This window comes from Rutilus rutilus (genome assembly GCF_951802725.1).
Source record: "Rutilus rutilus genome assembly, chromosome: 12".
Classification (NCBI taxonomy): domain Eukaryota; kingdom Metazoa; phylum Chordata; class Actinopteri; order Cypriniformes; family Leuciscidae; genus Rutilus; species Rutilus rutilus.
Window position 1 is genome coordinate 23418933 of NC_140217.1, and position 23475 is coordinate 23442407.

The following is a 23475-nucleotide window of genomic DNA, read 5'->3' on the forward strand; positions in this document are numbered from 1 at the left end:
GAACTCCCTTGTCAGTGAAGAGTGTTTATCTTTTTTTAAGTGTATACATTTTTTTTTAATCTTTATCTAAGTTTTCATTATATCATCCACAGACATTAGGGTTTGGCAGATGTAATATATTATTTATTTACTTAACTTACTTACTTAAAGTGTAATGAAGTATTCATTGTAAGCATTTGTGCCTTTATTGATTTTTTTAATGTCTGAATGCACATCAAATATGTAACTTATTTTGATGTAAATGTTATATATTAACAAAACGTTATTAATAAGTGCGAAAAATATATTCCAAATCATGTCTACTTCACCTAAATCAACTTTTATAAACCTATACAAAATAATTTACATTTTAGCGCTTTTGTTCCCCTTTTTATTAAAATAAAAAAAAATTACAAACCACATTTTCTAATGCTGAAACACAGCAGTAACTAAATAAAGTAACAAATAAAATAAAATTGAAATTAAAGGGTATCACATTTAACAGAGGTCGTTCTTTGGGCTTTTTGATATTTGTTTTGTTACACTGGGACAGATTTCACGTGAATTTGTATACCACGTCATTCGCCCGTGCGTGTCACGTCATATCCGTACACGGTGGAAAATTTCAGCTATGGACATATTTAAATAGATCGATGGGTGCAGCCAAAGACCATTTTTGATATTGGGCCTATATATTTATTTGTATTATTATTGGGTTTTTTTTTGTGCATTTTATATTTGTGTGTATAAGTTATTGTTATTTAAATAATTGTTGGCCAAGATTTAGACAATGACAGGCAATGATAGGCAACTGTAAAATGCAAAGAAAGGCTGTGCATGATGCAGGCCTTGAGAAGGAGGATTGTGAACCTGAAGTCTGCAGAAAACTGTGGTTTGTTTCTTCACTCAGTCAAATCCTGTCTACATTTCAACTATCTTTTGTTTAGCTGGCTTTATTTGCATAACCAGGTAAAACATGTTTTGTTGCATCTTTGGTTGAATAGTTAACAATAAATTCTGCATACTCTGATTAGCCTCAGGAGTTCAGCAAAATCCTGCAAAACCACATGAACAAGATCAAGACAGGTTTGGAGCTAAATGAGGGTGAGTAAATGAAAACACTTTCATTTTGGCTGAATTATTCCTTTAATCCTTTTTATGCATTATTATATATATATATATATATATATATATTTTTTTTTTTTTACATTACAAGAACCACTTTATAAAATGTAAATGTTTTGTTTTTGCAAAACGTAAAATACACAGAAAATAGAGGAACGGCTAGCTTACAAAAAGTTTATTTTTTTCCGTTAATCTTCAGAAAAAGAAAACTTTAAAGATGAAAAAGTAATGTTGTTTTATAGCAGTTCTTCAATAAAAACGTAACATTACTAGTATTGCTATTGTACTAGTTTTCCCCCTCATTTTTAAGTATCAGCTATAATATGCTAATTATATGTTTCGTTTTTTAAGGAGGGGCTAAAAACAACTGAAAACCACTGATATAGGGTTAAAAGCTGGACTTGTTATTGATGAGCAGTCAAGCTGTCAGACTCTGCTCTTGTGACAGTGTTTAAGAGCATCAGCCAAGGCCTCCAACACCATGTCCACATTGGCCTTGCTGCTGTTGCATCCCATCAGTCCCACACGCAAAACCTGTAAAATAACGTGAGAAACAAAACATTTACAGTGCTTTTACAGTTGCTGACCCATATGTCTCTTTAACACACTATATCAATGTACTTGGAATGACTTTTGTCTGTCAGTTATGATTAATTGAATCCAATAGCTTCTCACCATGCCGGCAGATGGTCCCAGACCCCCAGAGATTTCAATGTTATAGGTCTTCATTATGTACCCAGTGATTTCTCGCCAGTCATATCCCGGGGGAGCTACTATTGTGGTCACTGTTGGCAGTCTTGCTTTCTATAAGACACAAGAAGTTTTAAAAACAGGTAATACTATAGTTACACTCATATAATATGTATGTTATATGAGATTTTTTTGCGATCTTTGAGGCTCCTTTTCTTCTACCAACCTTATCCTGCACAAACAGTTTTAGGCCCATTTCTTCTAAGCCTTTATGGAAGTACTCTGCAACCTCTTTGTGTCGTTTCCATGAGTTTTCAAGACCCTATAAAAAAATATGCATCAAACAAATGCCTTTTTACAATATTTACATTTCTCCAAGAGCTTCAAGGGCTTGATTACCTAATGATCTTCTGAAGCACTTAAAGTCACCATGAAATCAAAATGGACAATTCTTGTTTTTATAAGGAATATTGCAGTATTTATTTTAAATATTTTTTCTGTGCACATCAGCAACATCTCTTCTCTTCACTGATGATGTGTTTACTGGTTTGAGGGCGGGACAACCTGTCACTCACATGAGATCACAGCAATAGCAAACCATCCAATCAATTCTCAGTGGACAAAATCAAGTCCCATCCTACATTTTTTCTTGTTCGAGAAGCCGTTTAACTTGGATCAATGGGGAAAAGTGGGAATAGTCAAGATCGGGAAGAAAAGACTATCGCAACATCAGTTTCACACTGACTTTAGTTTCATGCACGATGTAACTTTGGCCCTCTAGCAGTTGAAGCATAAAACTACATGTGACTTGCTGAGGAACATTGGGTCTTAAAACCACACAAGAATCTGTGTACAATCTATTCATGATTTATCAATAACTTTCATACCAAAATGCAAATTTACAAAAAAAAAAAAAAAGTTGTAACAGCTGACACCATACGTACCCCAAAATCTGGGTGGTATTATAAAAATAAAAATGTAAATTTTATACATAGATATTAAATCTATTTGGTCAGAGTAAGGTGCATGTTATATATATTATTATACTCAAAGTTCATTTACATTAGAAAGAGATTTACAGCAAATTCATGTGCAAAAATGGTATGCTATAGTATTGTGGTTTTGACAGCTTGTTTGGTTTCCCCTGATAATAAAATATGTTGTCAAAACTGTTATTGATTTCATTCATTAGATGCATCCCTTATATTTCTCAGATTTACTAATTCATGTTGATGTTTTTGACCGTTTGCTCTTCAGATGATCATAATGGCAGAATTTTTTTTAAATATAAGGCTGAATATCATCTCACAGTCTCTGCGAGGATGGCCAGACTCTCCCGCAGACTGTAGAAAGAAGTTATAGGTCCGGTGTGGTGATAACTGTACAAACAACAGATACAGCAACTTTATCATATGCGCAATATTCTTTCATTGTTTTAATGATAGAGAATTTACTTCAAAGGTCTGAGCATATTGATTTTTGTTTTGGTAAACAAAAAAACAAACAGTGCTTGGTAAAAGTGGTCCTTACGCGCGTACAGGCTTGTCATCACAACCCCAATAATTTGCCAACCAGCTCATGTCCAAGAAGTAAGAGATTGGTTTTGTCCTTCTGTTAAATATTTTCTGGCTGTTTTGCCAAAAGAAAAAAAAGAAAAAAGCGTTTTAGAGATTTGTTTTTCCCACATAATACTTGGAGCTGTTTTGTCTCACCATGCTCTCTCACTGAAGGAGATTGGTGCAGTTCCTGGAGGGGCATTCAAGACCTTCTGAGAGCCAGTATACATAATATCTATACCTAGAAATACAAAATGTACATTTCAAATCATGGATCACAGACAATGTTTGTGGTGGCAGAACGTGTAATGTGGTGATACCTTGCTCATCCATGCAGATAGGGGCACCTCCCAATGCCGCTACTGAATCAACCAGAAATAAACAGTTGTACCTAAGTGACAGAACAGAATTTACTCAAAAAACTAAATAAACAATACATTTCTCACAGACACAGACACATCCATCCATCCATTTTTTTTATTTTTTAAGCAACCAACCCTGATTTGGATTTAGAAAACTTTCTGCTATATGGATAAATGTAAATGATTAACGTCTAGGTTACGACTGTAAACTCTGTTCCCTGAGAACAGGGAACGAGACACTGCATCAATGACGCAATTAGGGAATGCCCTCCACGAGAACCGGTGTCTGAAAAATTATCCAATCACGTCAATCGAATTTGACCGGCGACAGCCTATGACGTCAATACTAGTGCAACCTGGAAATATAAAAGAGGTGCCTAGAGAACATGTCATCCACTTTCTTCTGAAGGGAATGTTCAGCAGGCATCCCCAAGGCATGGCTAACGATGCAGTGTCTCGTTCCCTGTTCTCAGGGAAGAGGTTACAGTCGTAACCTAGACGAAAGGGAACTCGCGCTTCGTCGATGATGCTATTTGGGAATGAAGTACAATCTCACCATGCTGAGGGGAGTGCATGCCAATTATGGCTTGTGACAAAACGTCACAACTGGCAGCTTCAACCTGAAATGCCAAGAAAACACTCCTCCTTCGGGTCACATTCAGGCTGTCAGTGACATTATTCCCTACGGTCACTGCCTAAGCCATGTGCCTCAAAGAGGCCTCCAAACAAGGAAAAGCCTACCAAGTCCGCTCAAGGGCTTGAAACCAACAGCTTCCATGGAAGGGGATCCTTTAAAGGAATATGGCCATTCCTAATATCCTTTCCTATCAAACATACCCCTTAATACTTTCTAAACAGGGACCCAAGGTTTTAGTTTAACAACCTTACATAAAGACCTACCAAGATCATCCTGCTGCTCATAGAGCGGTGGCTTAAATTTCATTCTTCGAATAAAGGCCTACCACCCAAAGCTAGAAAGGGCGCGCTCACTACCAAGCCCAACTCCAGACCTTCAGAAGCATTCTGTTTAATGGTAAAATATCATCATCGGTCCAGGCCTCAGGCCTGATGTAAGAAGCGCCTGGGGTAAAGCAAAATAGGGGGAGAGGAAGAAGAGAGGAGAGGGTGGATGTTATTCACCCTCAGAGGAAGGGGACCCTTTACTGACGCTGTGAGCGCCTGTGCTGGATCACCTCCCTCAGATCCCGCTTCTTTCTTGAGTCGCGCCTCTTCTGCAAGCTACTCCTTGTAGGAGGAGCGCGAGAGGCGAAGCTGAACCTCTGGCCCTGTCTCCGATCCTTGAGCCGGAATGGGCCAGGGCCCCTGGCTGTCTGGGCGTGGATTCGGACCGCAGCGGAATGCATGATTTGAATGCAGCCGAGCGCGCCTTCGCCTCTCTGAACTTTTCCACCACCCACTCAGCGGAGGCGCGAAACGTTCAGATGGCGAAACCGGGGCATCGAGGAGAAAACCCTTTTTTTTTTTTTTTTGATGTCAGCCAGGTTCAGCCGCAGATGCCTCTCAGTGGCCACCATCGCCACCACCTTCCAATCGAGGCAGCAGTTTGTCTGGTGGCCCGAAGAGCCAGATCTGTGGTGCGGCGCAGCTCGTCCACTGCGTCAGGGGAGAGACCCTGCCCCTGATCCAAATCCTTCAGCAGATCGGCTTGATATGCCTGTAACACAGACATTGTGTGTAAGGCAGCCCCAGTCTGACCTGCTGCCGCGTATGATTCAGGGCCGGAGCTTTTAGTGCCCATGCCTCTCCAGCAGCGAGATAGTTCGCAAATGTCTCGTCAATATGGGGCATCGACACATACCCATGTTCACGCATCCCCTCGACATCAGTGTAGTTTGCTCGCTGCTGACGATGGATGCGTGCAGAATATGGGTTCTTCCATACCTTCTTGATCTCAGTATGCAGATTAGGAAGGAATGGAAGGCTCACGGGAGCTGGGGAGTTATGGCCAGAAAGGAACCGCTCATCCAGCCAGCCGCAAACGGCTCCTTCCTTCACGCACTCCCACGGCAGCTGAAGCCTCGCTGAAGCGCGCTCCATAACACCCAACAGCTCATCATACGTGGGGCAGGGAGGCTGTGAGGGTTCAGGTTGTATCTCTGCTCTCACTTGCTGCTGGATCAGAAGATGTAAGAGATAACACATCTTCATCCAGCAGCTCACCCTCGCGAGCTTCTGACGGGCGTGAGAGGAAAAGACCTGTCTCAAACTCATCAGCGAGCTCCATCTGGGAACCCCATGATCCAAGTCTCAGCACGAGTGGGACCCGAACCACTGGGCCCAGATGCCTGTCCCTCTTCCCTCGAGAAGAGGGCCAGACGAGAGCTGAACTCTAACATTCTGCACAATCAGATCTCTCAAGAGCTGATCGTGCGTGCTCTTCGCTCAAACAGTAAACGTACAAGTTGTGTGTGTCATCTGGTGTCAGAAACCTGAGACACGGATCCACACACTTCTTGAAACGTTTATCACATGCCATAATTGTTCTAACCTTTTTCAGGTGATTGCAAATCAGACAAAACAGTCCCTGAAGACAAAAAGAGGAAGACATTTTCTCTAGGTGCCCCTTTTATACTTCCGGGTCGCACTATTAGTGACGTCATAGGCTGTCGCCGGTCAAATTCGATTGCCGTGATTGGATAGTTTTTCAGACACCGGTTCACATGGAGGGCGTTCCCCAATAGCGTCATCGACGCAGTGCAAGTTCCCTTTTGAACCGGCCTAACCTACTTGTTAGTCATGGCTGAATGTATTAGGGGGAGGAACGTTCTCATTCAAGACAGCATTTGATTTGACAAAAATCTGTGTAATGCACTATGAGTCACCAATAATTTTTCTAGGGATGCACTGATATGAAAATTTTGGTCGATAACGATAATTCTTTATATATGAAAGCCGATAACTGATATATTGGCCGATAAATCTAAATCCAAATTTTTATATAATTTTTGAGAGCCTGATTACAAAAACAAAAGTCTCACCATTAAAAGCCATGCACCGCACATGTTACACTTAACTGAATTTAGTGATTCCAATCATATTTCAAGCAATTCAAAACCATCATGGCGAACAGTGCACAAAGTGTCTCAGCGGAAGGAAATAATCCATTATTTATTGGCTTTAAATTATCAGCCAAATTTTGGCCGATAATGATAACATTAAAAATTAACATATATCGGCCAATACCGATATGGTGGACGTTTATATCGTGCATCGCTAAATTTTTCTCTGTTTTCTCAGAAGAGGAAGACTGTTGCATCTGCTAAAGGTGAATTTTGAGATGACCTCAAAGTTAGTAAAATAGACTTAAAGACGAAAACGCTTGATTTCAAGGAGTTTTAATCTGAAGCATGTTGAGAAATCAGAGCTCTATTCAGGAGGAGATGTCTCACTTGTGGCAAAGGTCACCTATGCCATCTATGGGGTGGACCACTCCTGTGGAGGATTCTCCATGTGTGAGGAAGAACACCACTGGCCTGTATTTGTCTAATGCCTTCAAAACAGTACAAACATGGTTAATCATATGTAGTTAATACATAAGTGGTTAATGAAACATAATTTTTACCTGCTCAATTTCCTCATTTGTAAAGTACCCACCAGCAGAGGTTACAACTGTGTTCACCTTGGCACCTGTTGAAGAGTGTTTGATATATGAATTGATGATGTTCTGAATCACCTTTATAACTCTCGGTTTCCAGGCTTTCTACTAAAAGCAGAAACAGTACCTATCCTCTCAGCGATCTCTGCAGCCCTCTCCCCCCATATGCCATTGACGGCTATGAGGACACTCTCTCCAGGCTCCAGTGAGTTAAAGATGGCACACTCCATAGCAGCATGACCCGGTCCACTCACAGCCAGAGTCACTCGGTTTTGGGTCTGAAACGCATACTGAATGCCACTCTTGATCTGATTCATAATCTGAAAGAAAATTAAACAAACACTGAATGAATTTCATTGATAGATATTAATTATGAAAATCTCTTATAAACAAGCTACTTCACAATGTCACTAACCACATCCCAGTCATTTTACTTGTGTTGCAGTTGTTTAAAGTCCCCCTGTAGTCAATCATTTTATCACCAAAATGACATATTTAAATGTTTTTCCTGTGAAAATTTTAAAATAGCTTGAATGTTACTCACCCTTGCTTCATTTAATGTAGTATAGGCGGAGCAATGAATATGCTAATTAGCCCCGCCTCCACTCACGCCAGCTCAGGGATTTACTCGGTCAACTTACTGATGTAAACGCTGCACAACGGCATCGCTCTTTACAACGTCGGACACAAAACGGTAATTAATTTGATTAGCCTTTTGCTTGACTATGTTATCAAACAGCTAATAACGTGTTGCTAGCGTTACACAAACCAATGTTTCCGTTCACCATCTCAGAGTCAGACAGCTGCCTTCTGAAAATCAGCATCCTTAGAACAACTCAGAACATCAGTGGAGAAAGGCATATAGTTCATCATAACATCGTAATATACATCATTCACCCACTATATTGCTAAATCTACCCAATTTTTCATATCAACAGAAAAATATACCGGGATAACCTGGCATCTCCCCTGTTAGTTCAGTGTTAATGATATGCTACTTGGCACATTGAGGTGATTGGTTATAAGGTAGTTTGTGACGTCAGAAACTCCAGCGATTTCAAACTGTGTTTTTGAGACTGTCTTTGGTTCACGCAGTTTAAAAGAGAAAATACTCAGCAATGGCGTTGACTTATGAATCTGCACATGGTTTGTCTTAAAGCACATTAAAAACACCACATAGACATAAAAACAACATTAAAAACTTGACTTTTTCCTCAAGGGGACTTTAAATATTATAGTTCACTCAAAAATGAACGTTCTGTCATCATTTACTTAGCCTCATGTCTTACCAAACCTGTATGACTTTCTCTCTTCAGTGGAACAAAAAAGAAGATATTTAAAGAATGTTCGTAAGTAACCAAACTGTTTTTGATCGTATGAGACATGCCTCAAAATATCTTATTTTACTGTATGTGCCACAGAAGAAGAAAAGTCATACATGTTTCGAACAGCATGATGATTGAATTTTAGTTTTTTTTCGGTGAACTATCCCTTTAAGCCAATAATGATTCAAAATGGTAAAGCGTAATTTATTGTATAAAAGTGAAGGCCTAAAAAGTCAGTAGTCCGTATATTAATGAGCACATGTAAGTTACTGTATTACCTCAATGGTTTCTGCATGCAGGTGGCCCAGCATGGGCTGTGCTCCGGCTGCTGAGATCCGTGCGGGTACATTGGACGGCCCAGGTCCAAGCATAAGTCGTTTGGGAACGATGAAAGGCTGTAACAGACATTCCGGTGGAAGAACAGACAGAGAGGACATAATGCTGCCGGCACACTGACAGACTGAGGCAATGGTTAACTCATGTAAACTGTGGACAAACCTTTCACCTGTTGCCCAATCATCTCACTTTGTGTCCTGACATGCGTACGGTACAGTGCTATAACAGTGCAGTTGAGCAGTGACAACAGCTGTTCAATTAACTGACATTTCTTTTGCCTTTAGATTCTATTTCAACTTGTTAACTGAGTAAAGACCACTAACACTGAAATACTAAAACCTTAAATCGTGTTTTCGGTTATAATTTTTCACTTTAAAACACAAATGAATTAATACAGAAGAAAATGTGTAAATATAGGGCAAAAGCATTAATTTATTATTCCAGCATCTTTCAAATGTTGAGCATTTAGTGTATATAATACTTTGACAATGTCTGCTCATAAAAACAAGAGCAAACCACAAAAGTCAGTTTAATATCACAGATAAATAATTTTCAAAATTATTTATTCATTTATTTTTACATGTAAATCAGTAAAGCAGTCTTTAAAAATTCACTGTTTTGCTCTGAAGTTGGGTTAAACATTAGTTACTTATCTTTGCAGTAATGTAATCAAATTGTATTTACATTTCCTGAAGAAATATACAATTGCAATAGAGCTTAGTTAACAATATTCATTATTAATTAACTAACTAATGAAAATGACAAACAATGCACCATATTCATATTTTAATTCTGTATTTTAATAGCTCAAAATATTTTCAACATTTCAAATTCCATAACAATTATAAACAAAATTTCAGCTTTAAAACCTGCTCCAAAATTCCATTAAAAAGGTTGCATACTTGAAGAATGTTGGTAACAGGACAGTTTTGGTTCCCATTGACTTTCATTGTATGGACAAAAAAAAAAAAAAAAAAAATGTCAGTGAGATGTCAGTGAGAATAGAAACTGTTTAATTACCAACATTCTTCAAAATGTTTTCTATTATGTTTTACAGAAGAAACATAAGTCGTACTGGAACGACATGAGGGGGAGTAAATTATGACAATTTACATTTTTGGGTGAACTATCCCTTTATAATGAAATGTTAGGTTAATTATGAAATGTATTATTATTAATAAAGTGTTACCCAAAGCATTTTGGAATATACCACAACCATTCATAATAATCAATTAAAATAATTGTTAATTAAAAAAAATATATTTACTCTATAATTATATGCCACATAGTAACATTGTTGCATATCAATTCCTGACCTGACAGTGGTGAGTATATAGACCTTATGCGCCAGAGAAACAAGACATCTTTAGAATTTTGTCTCTGAACTTCCGTTTTTGCGGTAGCTCTGTATATTTCCATGGCATCGCTGTTGAAGAGTAATTAGCCGGTGAAGTGGATTTACTTATTGTAAAGTTATCGAAAGTTATCATGAGAATTGTAGGCTAATGTTTAAAGGGGATGTCATAACAAATGTCAGTAGACCGGTAAGATTTTTAAAACGAGCGTTTCATTCATAAATCGGTAAGGTCTTACCATCATGCTGTGGAAATACAAACCGGAAGACAGAACACAATGAGCTCAGCGCTGAAAAGGGGCGGAGCTACATAAGGTCTATAGGGCGAGATATGTAATGAATGTGTTTCATGTGCTTTGTTCACAGTGGTGCCGGTGTCTTGTGCTGAATAAAGAGATGCTTCCCTAGAGGCTGAGTGCTGAAAGAGCCATGACTGTAAACCAGCCTCCCTCGGACTATAGTGCCCTTCACTTTCCCTCGCAGAGCAAGGCCAAGGTATGGAGTCAACTGAAAAGAGAGAAAAAGTAAAAAAATTCCCTTCATCAGTATGTGAAAAGTCATATTGGTTTATGTACAATTTGACCTACCTTGTTTTTGTGATGTATGTTATCTTCTTTCACCTAAAAAATTAAATGACACACATTTACTTGCAGGCTCCAAAAAGGCTCCAATACTTTTCAGTGTATTTTCAGAGAAACACAGAATTATAGCACCAAGCATGTTCTATCTTGCTGTCAGTCATTTCGAGCATCTCAGCTCAACTCCCTTGAGTGAATCCCTCTCTTTCTCACCATAAACTCTTTTTCTGGATCCCAAATGACTAAGTCTGCGTCGTGACCTGGAATGAGACTCCCTTTTTGGTTGTCAAGGCGACAGAGTCGAGCAGGTTCTTTACACAAGAGTCTTACTGCATCAAAATATGAAAATCCTCGTTTAGAAGCTGATGTCCAGAACAAAGATAGACCTGTTGGTAAACGGCAAAAGGAATGGAAATTTTAGTAACACCAATTAAGTTTTTGCTAACTCGCAATATATGAAACACTCTTTGAATTTGATCATTTAATCTTACAGAACCATAGATTTCTCTTTAAATAAATTGATCATAACATTTGATCTAATCCCAGTTGAAATAACATTAAATACATTTTACAGTTCAGGGTGGAAAAAGTATGTGAACCCAGTAAGTTGGAACTAATTAACCTTGTCTTTAATAATGTTAACATTCAAAAGTGATGTTTCCATAATGTTTGCAGAATAATTAAATGGAATGTTTCCTTAACGTTCGCATAACCAAGAAAAAAAACATTTTAAAACTGGATGTTTGGAATGTTCAGAGAACATTCAGAAATAACATATTCCTATCTTAATTTGAACATTAGTAAAATGTTATTTGTAAAAAAAATTTTTTTTGTTTTTTTGTTTGCTGGGTAATTGGTTGACCCTGTTTTGCCAATACCTACTACAGCAAACTGTAATTGCTGATCAGACCTTACATTTTAAATTCAGAATTATGGTTTGGATGTCAAAGATGTCAGGACTCTGACCGGGTCACTCCAGAAGGCATATTTTCTTCTGCTTATCTCATTCTGTTATTGATTTTACTCTTGGTCTTTGGGTCGTTGTCCATTGCACTTCAATTGGAAGACAAAAGTCTCTGCAAAATGTCCTGATAAACTTGGGCTTGAGCTTTCCGAGCAGTCCAGGACATGAAACTGCAAAGTAGCTCCAAACAATAATGGTTAGGATGAGGTTTTGATGTGGGTGTGCTGTGTCGTTTTCCTTTTGCAAAGTCGAGTCTTTTGCAAACAGCTTTGGTTTCATGTGTCCAGTAAATTTGGTCAAAATCACTGTGGAACACCCATGTTTGTGTTTTGATTCTGCAGACTTGTTTGTCAATTGTTGGGATTTGATGAAGATTTATGACCAATTAATGCGGAAATCCAAACTAATCCCATACTTTATTCCTGTGACTGTAGATCTTTTGTTAGTTAGATCAAATCTGGGATTTGACTCCTGAACGTCAGTTTCTTAAGAGTTAATCATTAGTTTGATTGGTAAACTGTTGGTGGACCACTGTTTACCTCACACCGTACTTTGACCATCATAAGACATACAGCGTGTGAGTGTATGAACGAATTGGATACAATGACAGCCTACCAAACTGCAGAGAAGAGATCCCTCCCCACGCTTGCGTGAAATCGCCTCTGTCCAAACACTTCAGGTCAGGTGTGCACGGTGAATGATCTGAAACAACCATATCAATCTCCCCAGCTTTGAGTGCAGACCACAAGAGCTCCTGACAAAGAAACAGATTCATTCCTAATAGTTAGACTGCACTATAATCACGTTTTGTGGAAGTTCGTGAGACAATCAGAAAATAGTTCATGAATGGTTCACCTACAATGAAAATTCTCTCATTATTTAGTCAATCTCATGTTGTTGCAAACCTGTATAAAGTTCTTTTGTGGAACACAAAAAGATACATTATCAAGAAGGATACAATTTTCAATGCAGTTGGTGCAAAAGCACCATAATAAATGTGTTAAATATGAGTCCATATGACTTGTGCTCTTGTAATAAAGTGTTTATTATTCTAAAAACATGATAACTTTGTGGGAATTTATTTATTTTCTGCTTTCTATTTAAAGGGATAGTTCACCTCAAAATGAAAATTCTGTCAGTAATTACTCACCCTCATGTCGTTCCAAACCAGTAAGACTTTCGTTCATCTTCGGAACACAAGTTTAGATCTTTTTGATGAAATCTGAGAGCTCCATTGACAGCTACTCAACTACCACTTTGACGCTTCAGAAAGTTCATAAAGAAATCGGAAAACTAATCCATATGAATTGAGCGGTTTAGTCGAAATTTTCTGAAAAGAAACGAGTGCTTTATACAGTATGATGAACAGATTGAATTTAGGCTTTTATTCACGATAAACATTGATCAGCGAACATAAACAGTAGCTCAACCGAACTTGCTTGACATGCGAGAACAAACCTCGTTGGTTCTTGCGGAAGCTCAAACGTGCTGTTTAACATGAGAATGAATCTCATTGGCTCTTGCTGAAGCTCAAACATGCTGCATAACACACGAGAATGAACCTCATTGGTTCTCACACGTCAAGCGAACATGCTTGAGCTTTGATATGTGAATAAAAGCCTAAATTCAATCTGTTCATCATAGCGATCGTGTCTCTTCAGAGAATTTTGGATTAAACCGCTCAATTCATATGGATTGATATATTTGACGATTTTTTTTATGAACTTTTTGAAGCATCAAAGTGTCTGTTGCATAGCTGTCTATGGAGGGACAGAAAGCTCTCAGATTTAATAAAAAAGATCTTCATTTGTGTTCCGATTTGTGTTCATTTGTGTTCTTACGGGTTTGGAACGACATGAGGGTGAGTTGTTGATGAGAGAATTTTCATTTTTGGGTGAACTAACCCTTTAATAAATCAGTTGATTCAGTTCACAAAACCGAAATTCGGTTTACAAATGGGACTGATCGGGTCCCTGACTGACAGCCCACTGGAGGGGAAGATAATCGTCTGTCAACAATGTAAATTTCAGTCTGTTCCTCTCACAAAGCTATTGTATGATTTCAGAAGACTTGAAATATAGTGCATGATTCTTTTATGATGCTGTTTTTACATCCTTTTTGGTGCTCATTAGTTGTAATAGCATGGGGGAAATGACAGTGTGTGTATTCCTCAAAATGTCTGTTTTAGTGTTCCACACAAGAAAGTAATTTATTTTTAGGTAAACTATTACTTTAACAAGTTCTAGTGTAAATCTGACGGATTCGGTAAAACGGAATCCGTTTCGTTGGATAAAATGCGTTTTTTTTTCTGATACCTGGTTGGCCGAGTCTCGTATCGGTGGGCAGCATTTGAACTGAGTGGCCCGTGATGGGATGTTCTCTGCCGTCAGGTTGAGGTAGTGATGGGTGGTCTCCACAGTCAGCGGAGCTCCAGCCTGTCTTGCTGCCCTAATGAGCTCCAGAGGCTGGGCTGACGACAGGTGCACAATGTGGCATCGCACTCTGATAGTAAGAACAGAACAGCTGACCTGTCATTTCTTGATTGGCTACTCTAGTCTGCATAACAGTCATTAGATAATCAAAAGTTGAGGACTTTATCACCCTTATAGGTCTCATCATAACATACTTATACTGTAAGCAGAGCTGAGTGACGGTACGGATGGCCTCAAGCTCCATAATATCAGGTCTAGACCTCAGGAAGGTGGAATATTCATGCGGATCTGAGGGATGAGAAAAGCAGGAAATTGCATCTTAAAATTAATAAATGTTCATGATTTTCAGTAGTTTTAATTACCATTAAATGATTAAGCTCATACCCCCTTTCTCAGCAGCTGGATGCTGGACTTCTCGCTCTGCATGAAACTATTCCAAAATAAGTGCATCATTACTATAGGACTTATTATGTTCCATAAGCAACATAATTCTTTTTTTGTAATTCATATTTATTGCTGCATATTCAATTATGTCTGAACAATTGTGACTAAACATACTTTTACCATTGCCATGAGAAGCTCATCATGGCAGAAATGTTTAATGAAGTCAGATGAAATGATTGGGACAGGCAGAATATGAGATGGCTCACCAGCAGAACGCTGTCTGTGCCCTGGAGCTGTTTCATAGCTTCGTGCAGATCAGCATCACTCACATGAGGAAACTCATCCACCCCACTGTGGATCAGAAAGCACTTAAATCCAGCCACACCAGCCTGGACCATCGGCCTTAGCTCTAGCTGAGTTGGATGAACAGAGATGGATTGGCAGGCAGACAAACATTTAATTGTTATTCTGGCAACACATTCTTATGCCAATAGATGGAGATAAGTGACGGTCTTTCGGAGTGAATCAATGACTCGTTTACTCAACTGATTTGTTCAAAAATGCTGATTCATTCAGGAACTAAACAAGTTTATGGCCAACGAGTGTTCGAAATCGCATAGGGACTTCTTTTGAATATGTTCGCGACTTAAAAAAATATAGTATGAATGTGTATAGTATTCATTAGCATGCATATTTGGATGCAGCCGATGTCTTTTGGAGAGAATCATTTAATCAACCGATTAAAACTGATTCATTCAGGAACTAAACAAGAGTAGGTATTTATTTTGAATAAGAACGTACTTTGTGGCTGTTTAAATGTATGTGCTAGCATACTTTAAAAACAGCCGCAAAGTACGTTCTTATATACGTTATATAGCCCAATGTGTGTAGTATGAATTAGTACGCATGAAATGTGAAGTATACATATTTGTATGACGCCAAAGTCTTTTGGAGTGAATCATTGAATCTTTGTGGATGGCTACGTCCAAAATCGGATAATTTCTGAGTAAAAAAAAGTACTTTGTGACTGTTAAAAAGTATGTGCTTTTGTATCTAGTATGCATGTGTGTGTAGTATGAATTTGTATGGATGAAGTGTAAAAAGATTTGGATTTTGGGTTGCACTTTGTTTTACAGTACGTGCACTTTCAATGTACTTACTGACTAGTGTAAGGTTTCTACATGGGTTAAATTAAGGTTTAGTGGTAGGTTCAGGGTTTCGGATGTCTTTTGGAGTGAGTCATTGAATAATTTACTCAACCAATTCATTAAAAAACGCTGATTTATTCAGAAATGAAACACTACTGTGTGCAGCGGCTGATTCTGCTTAGATGGATAAACAATATTTTTCGCACTTCCATGTTTGGAACGTAGAAGTAAAAAACAGGGTAAACTTTTATAGAGGTATGGCGTAGCAAATATTTTATGTGTTCCCACTTTTGCTCGAATGATATTTAATATTAAAAGATTATAAGAACAGTGTAAAACCAAAATGTATTTTGTACAGGTAGTTTGTAGGCAAGTACCTGGTTGTCAGGGATGACTCCTCCCCAAAATGCTGTGTCTACAAAACACTGTCCTGTAGCAGCACACAGCTTCTCATGAAAGTTTCCAAGAGTCGTAGTTGGTGGAATGCTGTTTCTGTGTGCCATGAAATTAATCAGTTGTGTCACTTTTTTTTTGTTATTTATCAACCTAGACCAACCTAGACTTGGTCTGTCCCCCCCCACCCCAAAAGGTCTTTTATCAGCTTGCTAATAAAAGTTCAGCTATCAGCTATATTATTTCTAATCGTTATGAGGGAGACTGGGGGAATTAAATATTTATTTATTTTTTACATTTCCAAAAATACCGTCCATTATAATGGTGATGTCAGCTAAGTCACTGAATTTTAATTTTAAAAGTCTATACTCACAGGGGCATGTCTACAATAGTGGTCACCCCTCCTGCTGCAGCTGCCCGTGTGGCGGTCCAGTACCCTTCCCAAGTGGAACGGCCTGGTTCATTAACGTGAACATGACTGTCCACTATACCTGGCATTACCAGACTGTTCCCCACATCTAACACCTGTTATAAAGATGCTGTCTAATTAGTACATGAATGGAAAATCATTTAGGGTTTAAATTAGATTTAGATGTTTTGTTAGGGATTAGATGTGTTTTGTTAGAGACATACTGAGCAAAAAATACAGTTAATTGAACATGGACAAATAGACATTTGTTTACTTTGTACAATAGGCATGTTGTCAAAATATGGGGTATAGGCTGTCATAATGGAACCTGCATGAAACAGCATTTTAACTTAAAGGGATAGTTCACCCAAAAATGAAAATTCTATCATTGTTTACTCACCCTCAAGTTGTTTCAAACCTGTATGAGTTTCTTTGTTCTGCTGAACACAAAGAAAGATATTTGGAAGAATGTTTGTAACCAAACAGATCTCGGTCCCCATTGACTACCATAGTATATTTTTTTCCTACTATGGAAGTCAATGGGGACCGAGATCTGTTGATTACAAACATTCTTCCAAATATCTTCCTTTGTGTTCAGCAGAACAAAGAAACTCATACAGGTTTGAAACAACTTGAGGGTGAGTAAACAATGATAGAATTTTCATTTTTGGGCGAACTATCCCTTTAAACATTTCTGAAACAAAATCATTAACCAGCAAAAATGTAAAAGTTATGTATATACATATCAACCACTGTATTGACCGAACATTTTTTTAATGCATTTAAAACAGTGCCCCAACTTGACATTAATGGGAAAAAAAATAGAAAAAAATAACAAAATGATATGATCATTAATATGACAACAAATGTTTTTTACATTGCTTTAACTCATCAAAATAAGTTAAGCCATTTTCAACTTTTTTACAAGTTATACAAGATTCAACTCATTTAATGTAATTTAAGTTGAAATTACTTAAATCGCTATGTAATTTTTAGTGGCATCTAGTGGTAAGGTTGCGAATTGCAACCAACAGAAGTTACAGTGGCCGTCAGGAAAAGATGTCGTCGTCTGAGAACGCAGAGAGTAGCCAGTTAAGCAATGAGGTTTCTTTACAAAGATAAATTAAGAAATAATTCTGTAAAGCGATATGTTATTGCGAATATAATTGTTACTTGTTCATCATTGTGTCAGTGTTTTATTCGCTGACTTTAGCTAGGTTCTTTGCGCGAAAAACAACATAGTAACGAAATGCGTTTGTCCATAGGGGTAGGCTACTCTCTCTCTCTCTCTCTCTCTCTCTCTCTCTCTCTCTCTCTCTCTCTAAACCAATAATATAATATTTAGTTTAGCTAAAAGTGTATTTTAGGTTGGAGGAAATTGAAGGTTTTGAACAAGGTTTGAAACCAACCTGCAAAATCTTAAATCCTTTACGTGGATTATCCTTTCCTTAAATCTTTCCCCCAGTTTCACAGACAAGGTTTAAGCATATAATCCCAGACTAAAATGCATATTTGAGCTGTTTTAACTGCAGTTTGCATTGAGATATCTTAAAATATGTTGTTTTGTCTCAAGATGCACATCAGGCACGTTTATTAAAGCTGCTTAAATGTCTTAATTGAACTAAGGCTTAATCCGTGCTTAATCTAAGCCCTGTTTTTGAAACCAGGCCCTTCTCTCCAAAAAATCTTAAATCCTCCAAAATCTTATGAGGACTGCACCGCCTGTAGTCTCCAGCAGGTGGTGTATGTCGCACTCTCTCAGTCTAGCTCACCTTAACAGCAGTGTGCGCTGAAGCTTCTGAATCAGGCAGAATGCTATGAATCTTTCCTTCCTTTATTAAGATAACTGCAGGTCGAATTTCCTCTCCACACAAAACCCTCTGGCTCCGCACAGCGCTGACAGTTGATCCTGGTTCCATTTCTGCAATATCTTATGTAGCCTATGAGTGTGATTCACTGTTCTGGCAGCAACAGCTTTCACTTTAGAGTCAATGCACCTCCCTCATTGATCTTTATGTGGATGTCAGCAGGAAGATAAAAGTTCTTTGACCTGTAAGCATGGCTTTTGAATGAATTACTCAAACTGATAATACAGCTGAAAGTAGGATTAGGTTTGTTTTTGTGTGACGGCTGTGGGCTTCTAGGTTGCATTATCTTTTATCATCATGTTTTTATTTGCAGTATTCTCGCTAAAAGCGTGTCTCTTTAAGACGGTATCAGGCGTCAGGCCCACACCAGAGCTTCTTTAGCTGGATAAATTATTCAGAGTATTGCTCCACTGAGCTGAGACAGAGGAGCAGGAAGGGTTGGGAAGGAGAAAGAGACACAAGAAGAGAAAAGCAGCCACAAGGGACTGCTCAGACTGGCATTGTGTCTAACTGAATGCTGTGGTTGCTCAGTGCTTGCTGTGCCTTCCTCTCTGAGCCATGCAGGGTAAATCAAAGAAATGTCCTATTTCAATTTAAATTCAAATAAAAAAAAAAAAGAGAAAGAGAGAGAAAAGATATAAAGAAAATTAGTGAATAATGCAAGATTCAGTATGAGTGCTCTTTTTTTAAATGAAATTCATTCACTGAAGTATATTCAGTGTAAGAAATACTTCAATAATTTATTATTAATAATTACTTTGCAATTTGTTTTTTATTTTTTGGAGTTTTGCATATTCATTATGGTAGTGAGAATATTATAATAAATAATGAATATTTTTCCATGACAGTAATGACGAATATACTGTATGTATGTATGTGTGTATATATATGTGTGTGTGTGTCTCTTTACTGAGCAGCATTGGTGATGTTGCAGATGCACGTTTCTAAATATTTATGAGTCACACACATATAGTCCTGAATGACTTGGATTCATGGATATTTATGAGTGATCAAGAACGGCCACTTGGTGTAAGTGGTCAGACTTTTGAGGAAGGGGCATGTTGACAAAACAGGGTGAGATAAAGAGGTGTTAGGAAGAGTCAGACAAGCAAAAGATAATAGAATGAAAAGGAAGACAAAGACCATAGGAAATGAAGTCCCAGATGAAGTAAATGACCTGCTCAGCTCATTAGATGGACATTAGAAAACTGCATTGATTTGGGTGAAACCCAAGGGATACTTCCATGTTCTGGATGTGCCATAGATGGTCTGTGCCCTTCCCTCTATTGTACATAGAACGGCCAAAACACTGAATCATCATTACAGCATTCAGAGGGACTGATGCGCTGCTCTGTTTTTCTTTCCTCACATAGAGGCTAGAGACACTAAATAAAAACCATTTTGACTTTAAATCATGCATAATAATGACCTCTGTTATCTTCTTTAAAAGATGGCTATTAATTGTTGATGGATAAGTCTTTTAAAATCCCTTTTTTCCCCTCATAAATATGGCTATTTCACTTATATATTACTTCAGTAATATTACTTTGATTGTTTAAATGTTCTCTTAAAATAATTATTGAATTATCAGAAGCTCAACATAGTCTTGTTTTTTGTTCAGTCATGCAAATTTTAAGATATGGGACTTAATCATGAGATATAATTCTTTACTGGTGTCATTTCATTTTAGTATCTAAATTCATAAAATGCAAAGAGAGGCTGAGTCAGAATAATAGAGGCGGATTAATGTCAGTGGGAAAAGCTTCCTTTATGAATGTGTTACATGGATTTACTGGATTTGTGGGGAGAGCACAGTTCAATTTTCTCTAATAGTTTGTGAACTGAGTAATCCCACCAGAAAGCTGATTTTTCCTCGACAGATAGCTCAAAGGAAAGGTCAAAATGAGGACAAATATTATTTACACTTCTTTCCAATTCCATATTTTTCCATGGGAAAAAAAAGTGGAATATTTGAACTTATAAGCAATACTGCAGAACCATAATCTCAGGAAATTGTATTTATAGCTTTTTTGATTCGAGTAGTTTTTATAAAATATGTAAAATATTTACATTTTATTTGTATTTATTTATTTGTTTGTTTGTTTGTTTGTTTTATCTATTTTTGGCTCTTAATTAAAAAAGTATAAAAACTGAGAATTAAAAAAAATAAATCTTTAGCATTTGACATTAAAGTGTAGAAGTCATGCTATAATAATAATTTAATAATAAAAACATTATTATTATTAATTTTTATTTTCAGTATTTTATTTTCTTTAGCATAAGAATTGGACATTAGAAGTCATATAATAATAATAATAATAATAATAATAATGACCTAATATGAATTCTAATGAATTCATATTTATTATTATTATTTTTAATAATATTTTCTTTCAATTAACCCTTACCTGCATAACAATTTAAATGACTGCCGTTTTTAATAATCTAGAATTTTAGACCATTTTTACCTTCAATATTTAAGAATCTATAGCTGTTAAATGAAACTAATTGCAAATAAAATGAATGTTTTTTTTTTTTATTAAGAATTATTTCTTTACTGGTGTCATTTTACTTTTAGTCTCTAATTCACAAATACAGAGAAAGAGGCTAAGTCAATAGAATTAGAGGTGAATTAACGTAAATATTAAATATTATTTAGTCTTAAAAATCATACTGCATACTTGGGGACAAACCTACCTACTTGGTTAATTTTAATCTATCACACGTATGCAGTCCAACTCTAGCCACTGAATCTCATGTTATGTAGAGCCATGTTTGTGTGCGTGCGTGTGTGTGTGTGCGCGTGTGCGCGCGCACCGTACTCAGCGGGGAATCTAATCTCCATCCCTTCAACCCCCCTCCTCTCTCCTCCCCCTCTCGCTCTCTCTCTCTCTCTCTCTCTCTCTCTCTCTACTGCATTGATGCTTCTGCCTTCCTCACTGATGATGTCACTGGTTCACTCAGTCTCAGCATCACCAGCAGAGCCATTTTGACTTCTACATTACAGGGCACTCAAAGATCTCTCCTCCAAGTAGCCTTCCTCCTTACAAGCAGGCCTCAACGGGCATCCAGAACAAATAAAGGATCCTTTGTTAAACAGAGGGACAAGCAGATTGTTTTTGACATATCAGAGGAAGAGCTCAAGAAAAATATTTTGAGAAGCCAGCGCAAGAGACAGTAGTTGGAGCTGATCTGTAGAGTCAATAGCTGAGAGCATCAGAGGATCTCCATTGTAAAGGTAAGAGTTTTTTTTTTATTATTATTGTTAGCGTGTTCTAGAGGACAATGCAGTATTAATGAGGCTCTGTGTGTTTATTTGGTGTTGGGTCACCAGGGTGGGACTGCTGTGGGGTGCGGCCATTCAGAGCTGTCAACAAATCCAGACATTATTATTATGACAGAGAAGTGTTTTTTTGAGAAGTGAGTAATGGAACAGATGTTGTTCGTCATAAATGGCCCTCTGTCCTTGTGTACATATTTTTAAGTGCGGGAAGGATAAATGCACTGTCATTCATTGTCTCAAGCTGGCAGGCACACAATAATGAATCACGATTTGAGAATTTACAGGGCAAGGTATTTCATTTATACTTTTTTACAGTTCAATCTTTTCTTTTCTTTTTTTTTTATATATATAAGAGTTAATATAATAGTGAGTTGGGTAAAATATTATGACTTTTGGCATCACACGCTTATGGAATTGTCAGTCCCACTGTGTTCTAACAGCACTATGCAAATGATGTCAGGCACAATTAATGATTTATGTAGATTTCTTAACACTTAGGAACGCAATGATAGATAGCAAATTAAAAATAACCTTGAATATTTATGATTTTATGATCTACACTGCAAAATATTACCTTAAGGCACACTTTCTACTTGATCCGTCCCTTAAAATGACTTTTATTGGTGTAACATTGTAGTGAGGCTAGTTAGATAATTATTTTGACTTGAATAAAAGCAGTTAATTTAGGTACTATCACATTTTTTGACAACATGCTGTACAATCGATCTTTCTGCTTATCTGTAATGAAGATGTGCATCTGAATGGAGTTTTAATTGTGATGCACTGTATGTACAAAATACATGACCTTTATTCTTTACTTAAATATTCTGCCCTCTTCTTTATTTAAAAAATGACTTGATCTTTTTCCTTTGTGGTCTTAAATTCTCTTTTACCAATTATGTTAATCACAGATTGTTTAGAATGGATGTGTATAGGTTAATTAATGAAAGTGTCGGTCACAATACATGTAATATACAATTTATTTCATAGTTACGTTTTCAACTCAACACCGCAGCTTTTTAACGTCTTTGTAAAGTGACATGCAACCTTTGAGGTTCATGTTAAGGGGTCTAAGAGTCTAAGTAGACTGAAGAGTAATGAGAGAGACTGAGCTTACTCTGACACACCAGAATGTGACTCAGCATGATGTCCTTATAATTGACAATTTCAAAATGATGCTTACATGAGATCTCTGTGTGAGCTCATTTATATGTATTCAAATAAACCTCCTAGTTACTGATCCAAACACATATATAAACTGAAGTAGAACTCTTTAAAGAAGATTGAGGCTTAACGGCCATAAATCTCCCCTGACACATTAATTGAACCTCCATTTTGGTCCGACTAAGAGGCTGAGCTGGACTCGGAGTGGGTGGCAGCCAGTTCTGTTATTTGGCTATTGTAATCCTAGGAAGCGTACTGACGTTTAGCCAGCCGTGCACTTCTTTTGTTGCTGCCGGGCCGAGTATCTCTCTAGATCTGTAGCTGACCGTGCATGATCCTTTTACGGTGAGGTCATATAAACACAGCCTTCCCGCTTTGTCTGAACATTGAAATATTGAACATTTTTGGGGATTTATTGTTTAACCTTGTTGTAAGTCACAACTGAAATCATGTGTTTGCTTTTCATCCCTTCATGCCATTTTGTTTTATAGATTCAACAGAAATTATAC

General features: G+C 37.4%; 3 protein-coding genes across 27 annotated transcripts in view; 1 reads left to right on the top strand and 2 right to left on the bottom strand.

Moving 5' to 3' along the window:
- Positions 1–1101: 1101 nt before the first annotated feature.
- On the bottom strand, positions 1102–9135 carry agxta (alanine--glyoxylate and serine--pyruvate aminotransferase a). The gene is made up of 11 exons (XM_084426280.1): positions 8932–9135; positions 7456–7648; positions 7296–7360; positions 7123–7223; positions 3671–3741; positions 3507–3591; positions 3325–3423; positions 3104–3173; positions 2021–2116; positions 1780–1908; positions 1102–1638 (listed from the first exon to the last, which is right to left on the bottom strand). The coding sequence occupies exons 1-11, from the start codon at positions 9088–9090 to the stop codon at positions 1531–1533; spliced, it is 1176 nt and encodes a 391-aa protein (XP_084282406.1). The 5' UTR covers positions 9091–9135; the 3' UTR covers positions 1102–1530.
- A 634-nt stretch (positions 9136–9769) lies between these two features.
- On the bottom strand, positions 9770–18640 carry LOC311301307 (allantoinase, mitochondrial). Its single transcript, XM_084426279.1, has 11 exons — positions 18424–18640; positions 16616–16767; positions 16227–16341; positions 14968–15114; positions 14702–14747; positions 14512–14605; positions 14201–14387; positions 12501–12639; positions 11135–11307; positions 10931–10963; positions 9770–10850 (listed from the first exon to the last, which is right to left on the bottom strand). Exons 1-11 carry the CDS (start codon positions 18568–18570, stop codon positions 10704–10706), a joined length of 1380 nt encoding a protein of 459 aa, XP_084282405.1. The 5' UTR covers positions 18571–18640; the 3' UTR covers positions 9770–10703.
- Positions 18641–21308: 2668 nt separating this feature from the next.
- Positions 21309–23475, top strand: part of kif1aa (kinesin family member 1Aa) — a 65691-nt gene continuing 63524 nt past the window's right edge. For all 25 annotated transcript variants that reach the window (XM_084426281.1, XM_084426292.1, XM_084426302.1 and 22 more), the window contains exon 1: positions 21309–21757. The gene's annotated coding sequence lies outside the window, so the exon portion shown is untranslated. The remainder of the gene's footprint in view (positions 21758–23475) is intronic.

Excerpts from the sequence above, each read along its gene's own strand:
- agxta (XM_084426280.1), bottom strand. The coding sequence starts at position 9,090 with ATGTCCTCTCTGTCTGTTCTTCCACCGGAATGTCTGTTACAGCCTTTC. Across the intron at positions 7,649-8,931 it reads TGCATGCAGAAACCATTGAG|ATTATGAATCAGATCAAGAG; the intron begins GTAATACAGTAA and ends ATTTTCTTTCAG. Across the intron at positions 3,424-3,506 it reads TCCTTCAGTGAGAGAGCATG|CCAGAAAATATTTAACAGAA; the intron begins GTGAGACAAAAC and ends TTGGCAAAACAG.
- LOC311301307 (XM_084426279.1), bottom strand. The coding sequence starts at position 18,570 with ATGGAACCAGGATCAACTGTCAGCGCTGTGCGGAGCCAGAGGGTTTTG. Across the intron at positions 15,115-16,226 it reads GAGTCATCCCTGACAACCAG|CTAGAGCTAAGGCCGATGGT; the intron begins GTACTTGCCTAC and ends CATCCAACTCAG. Across the intron at positions 14,748-14,967 it reads GCACAGACAGCGTTCTGCTG|TTTCATGCAGAGCGAGAAGT; the intron begins GTGAGCCATCTC and ends ATTTTGGAATAG.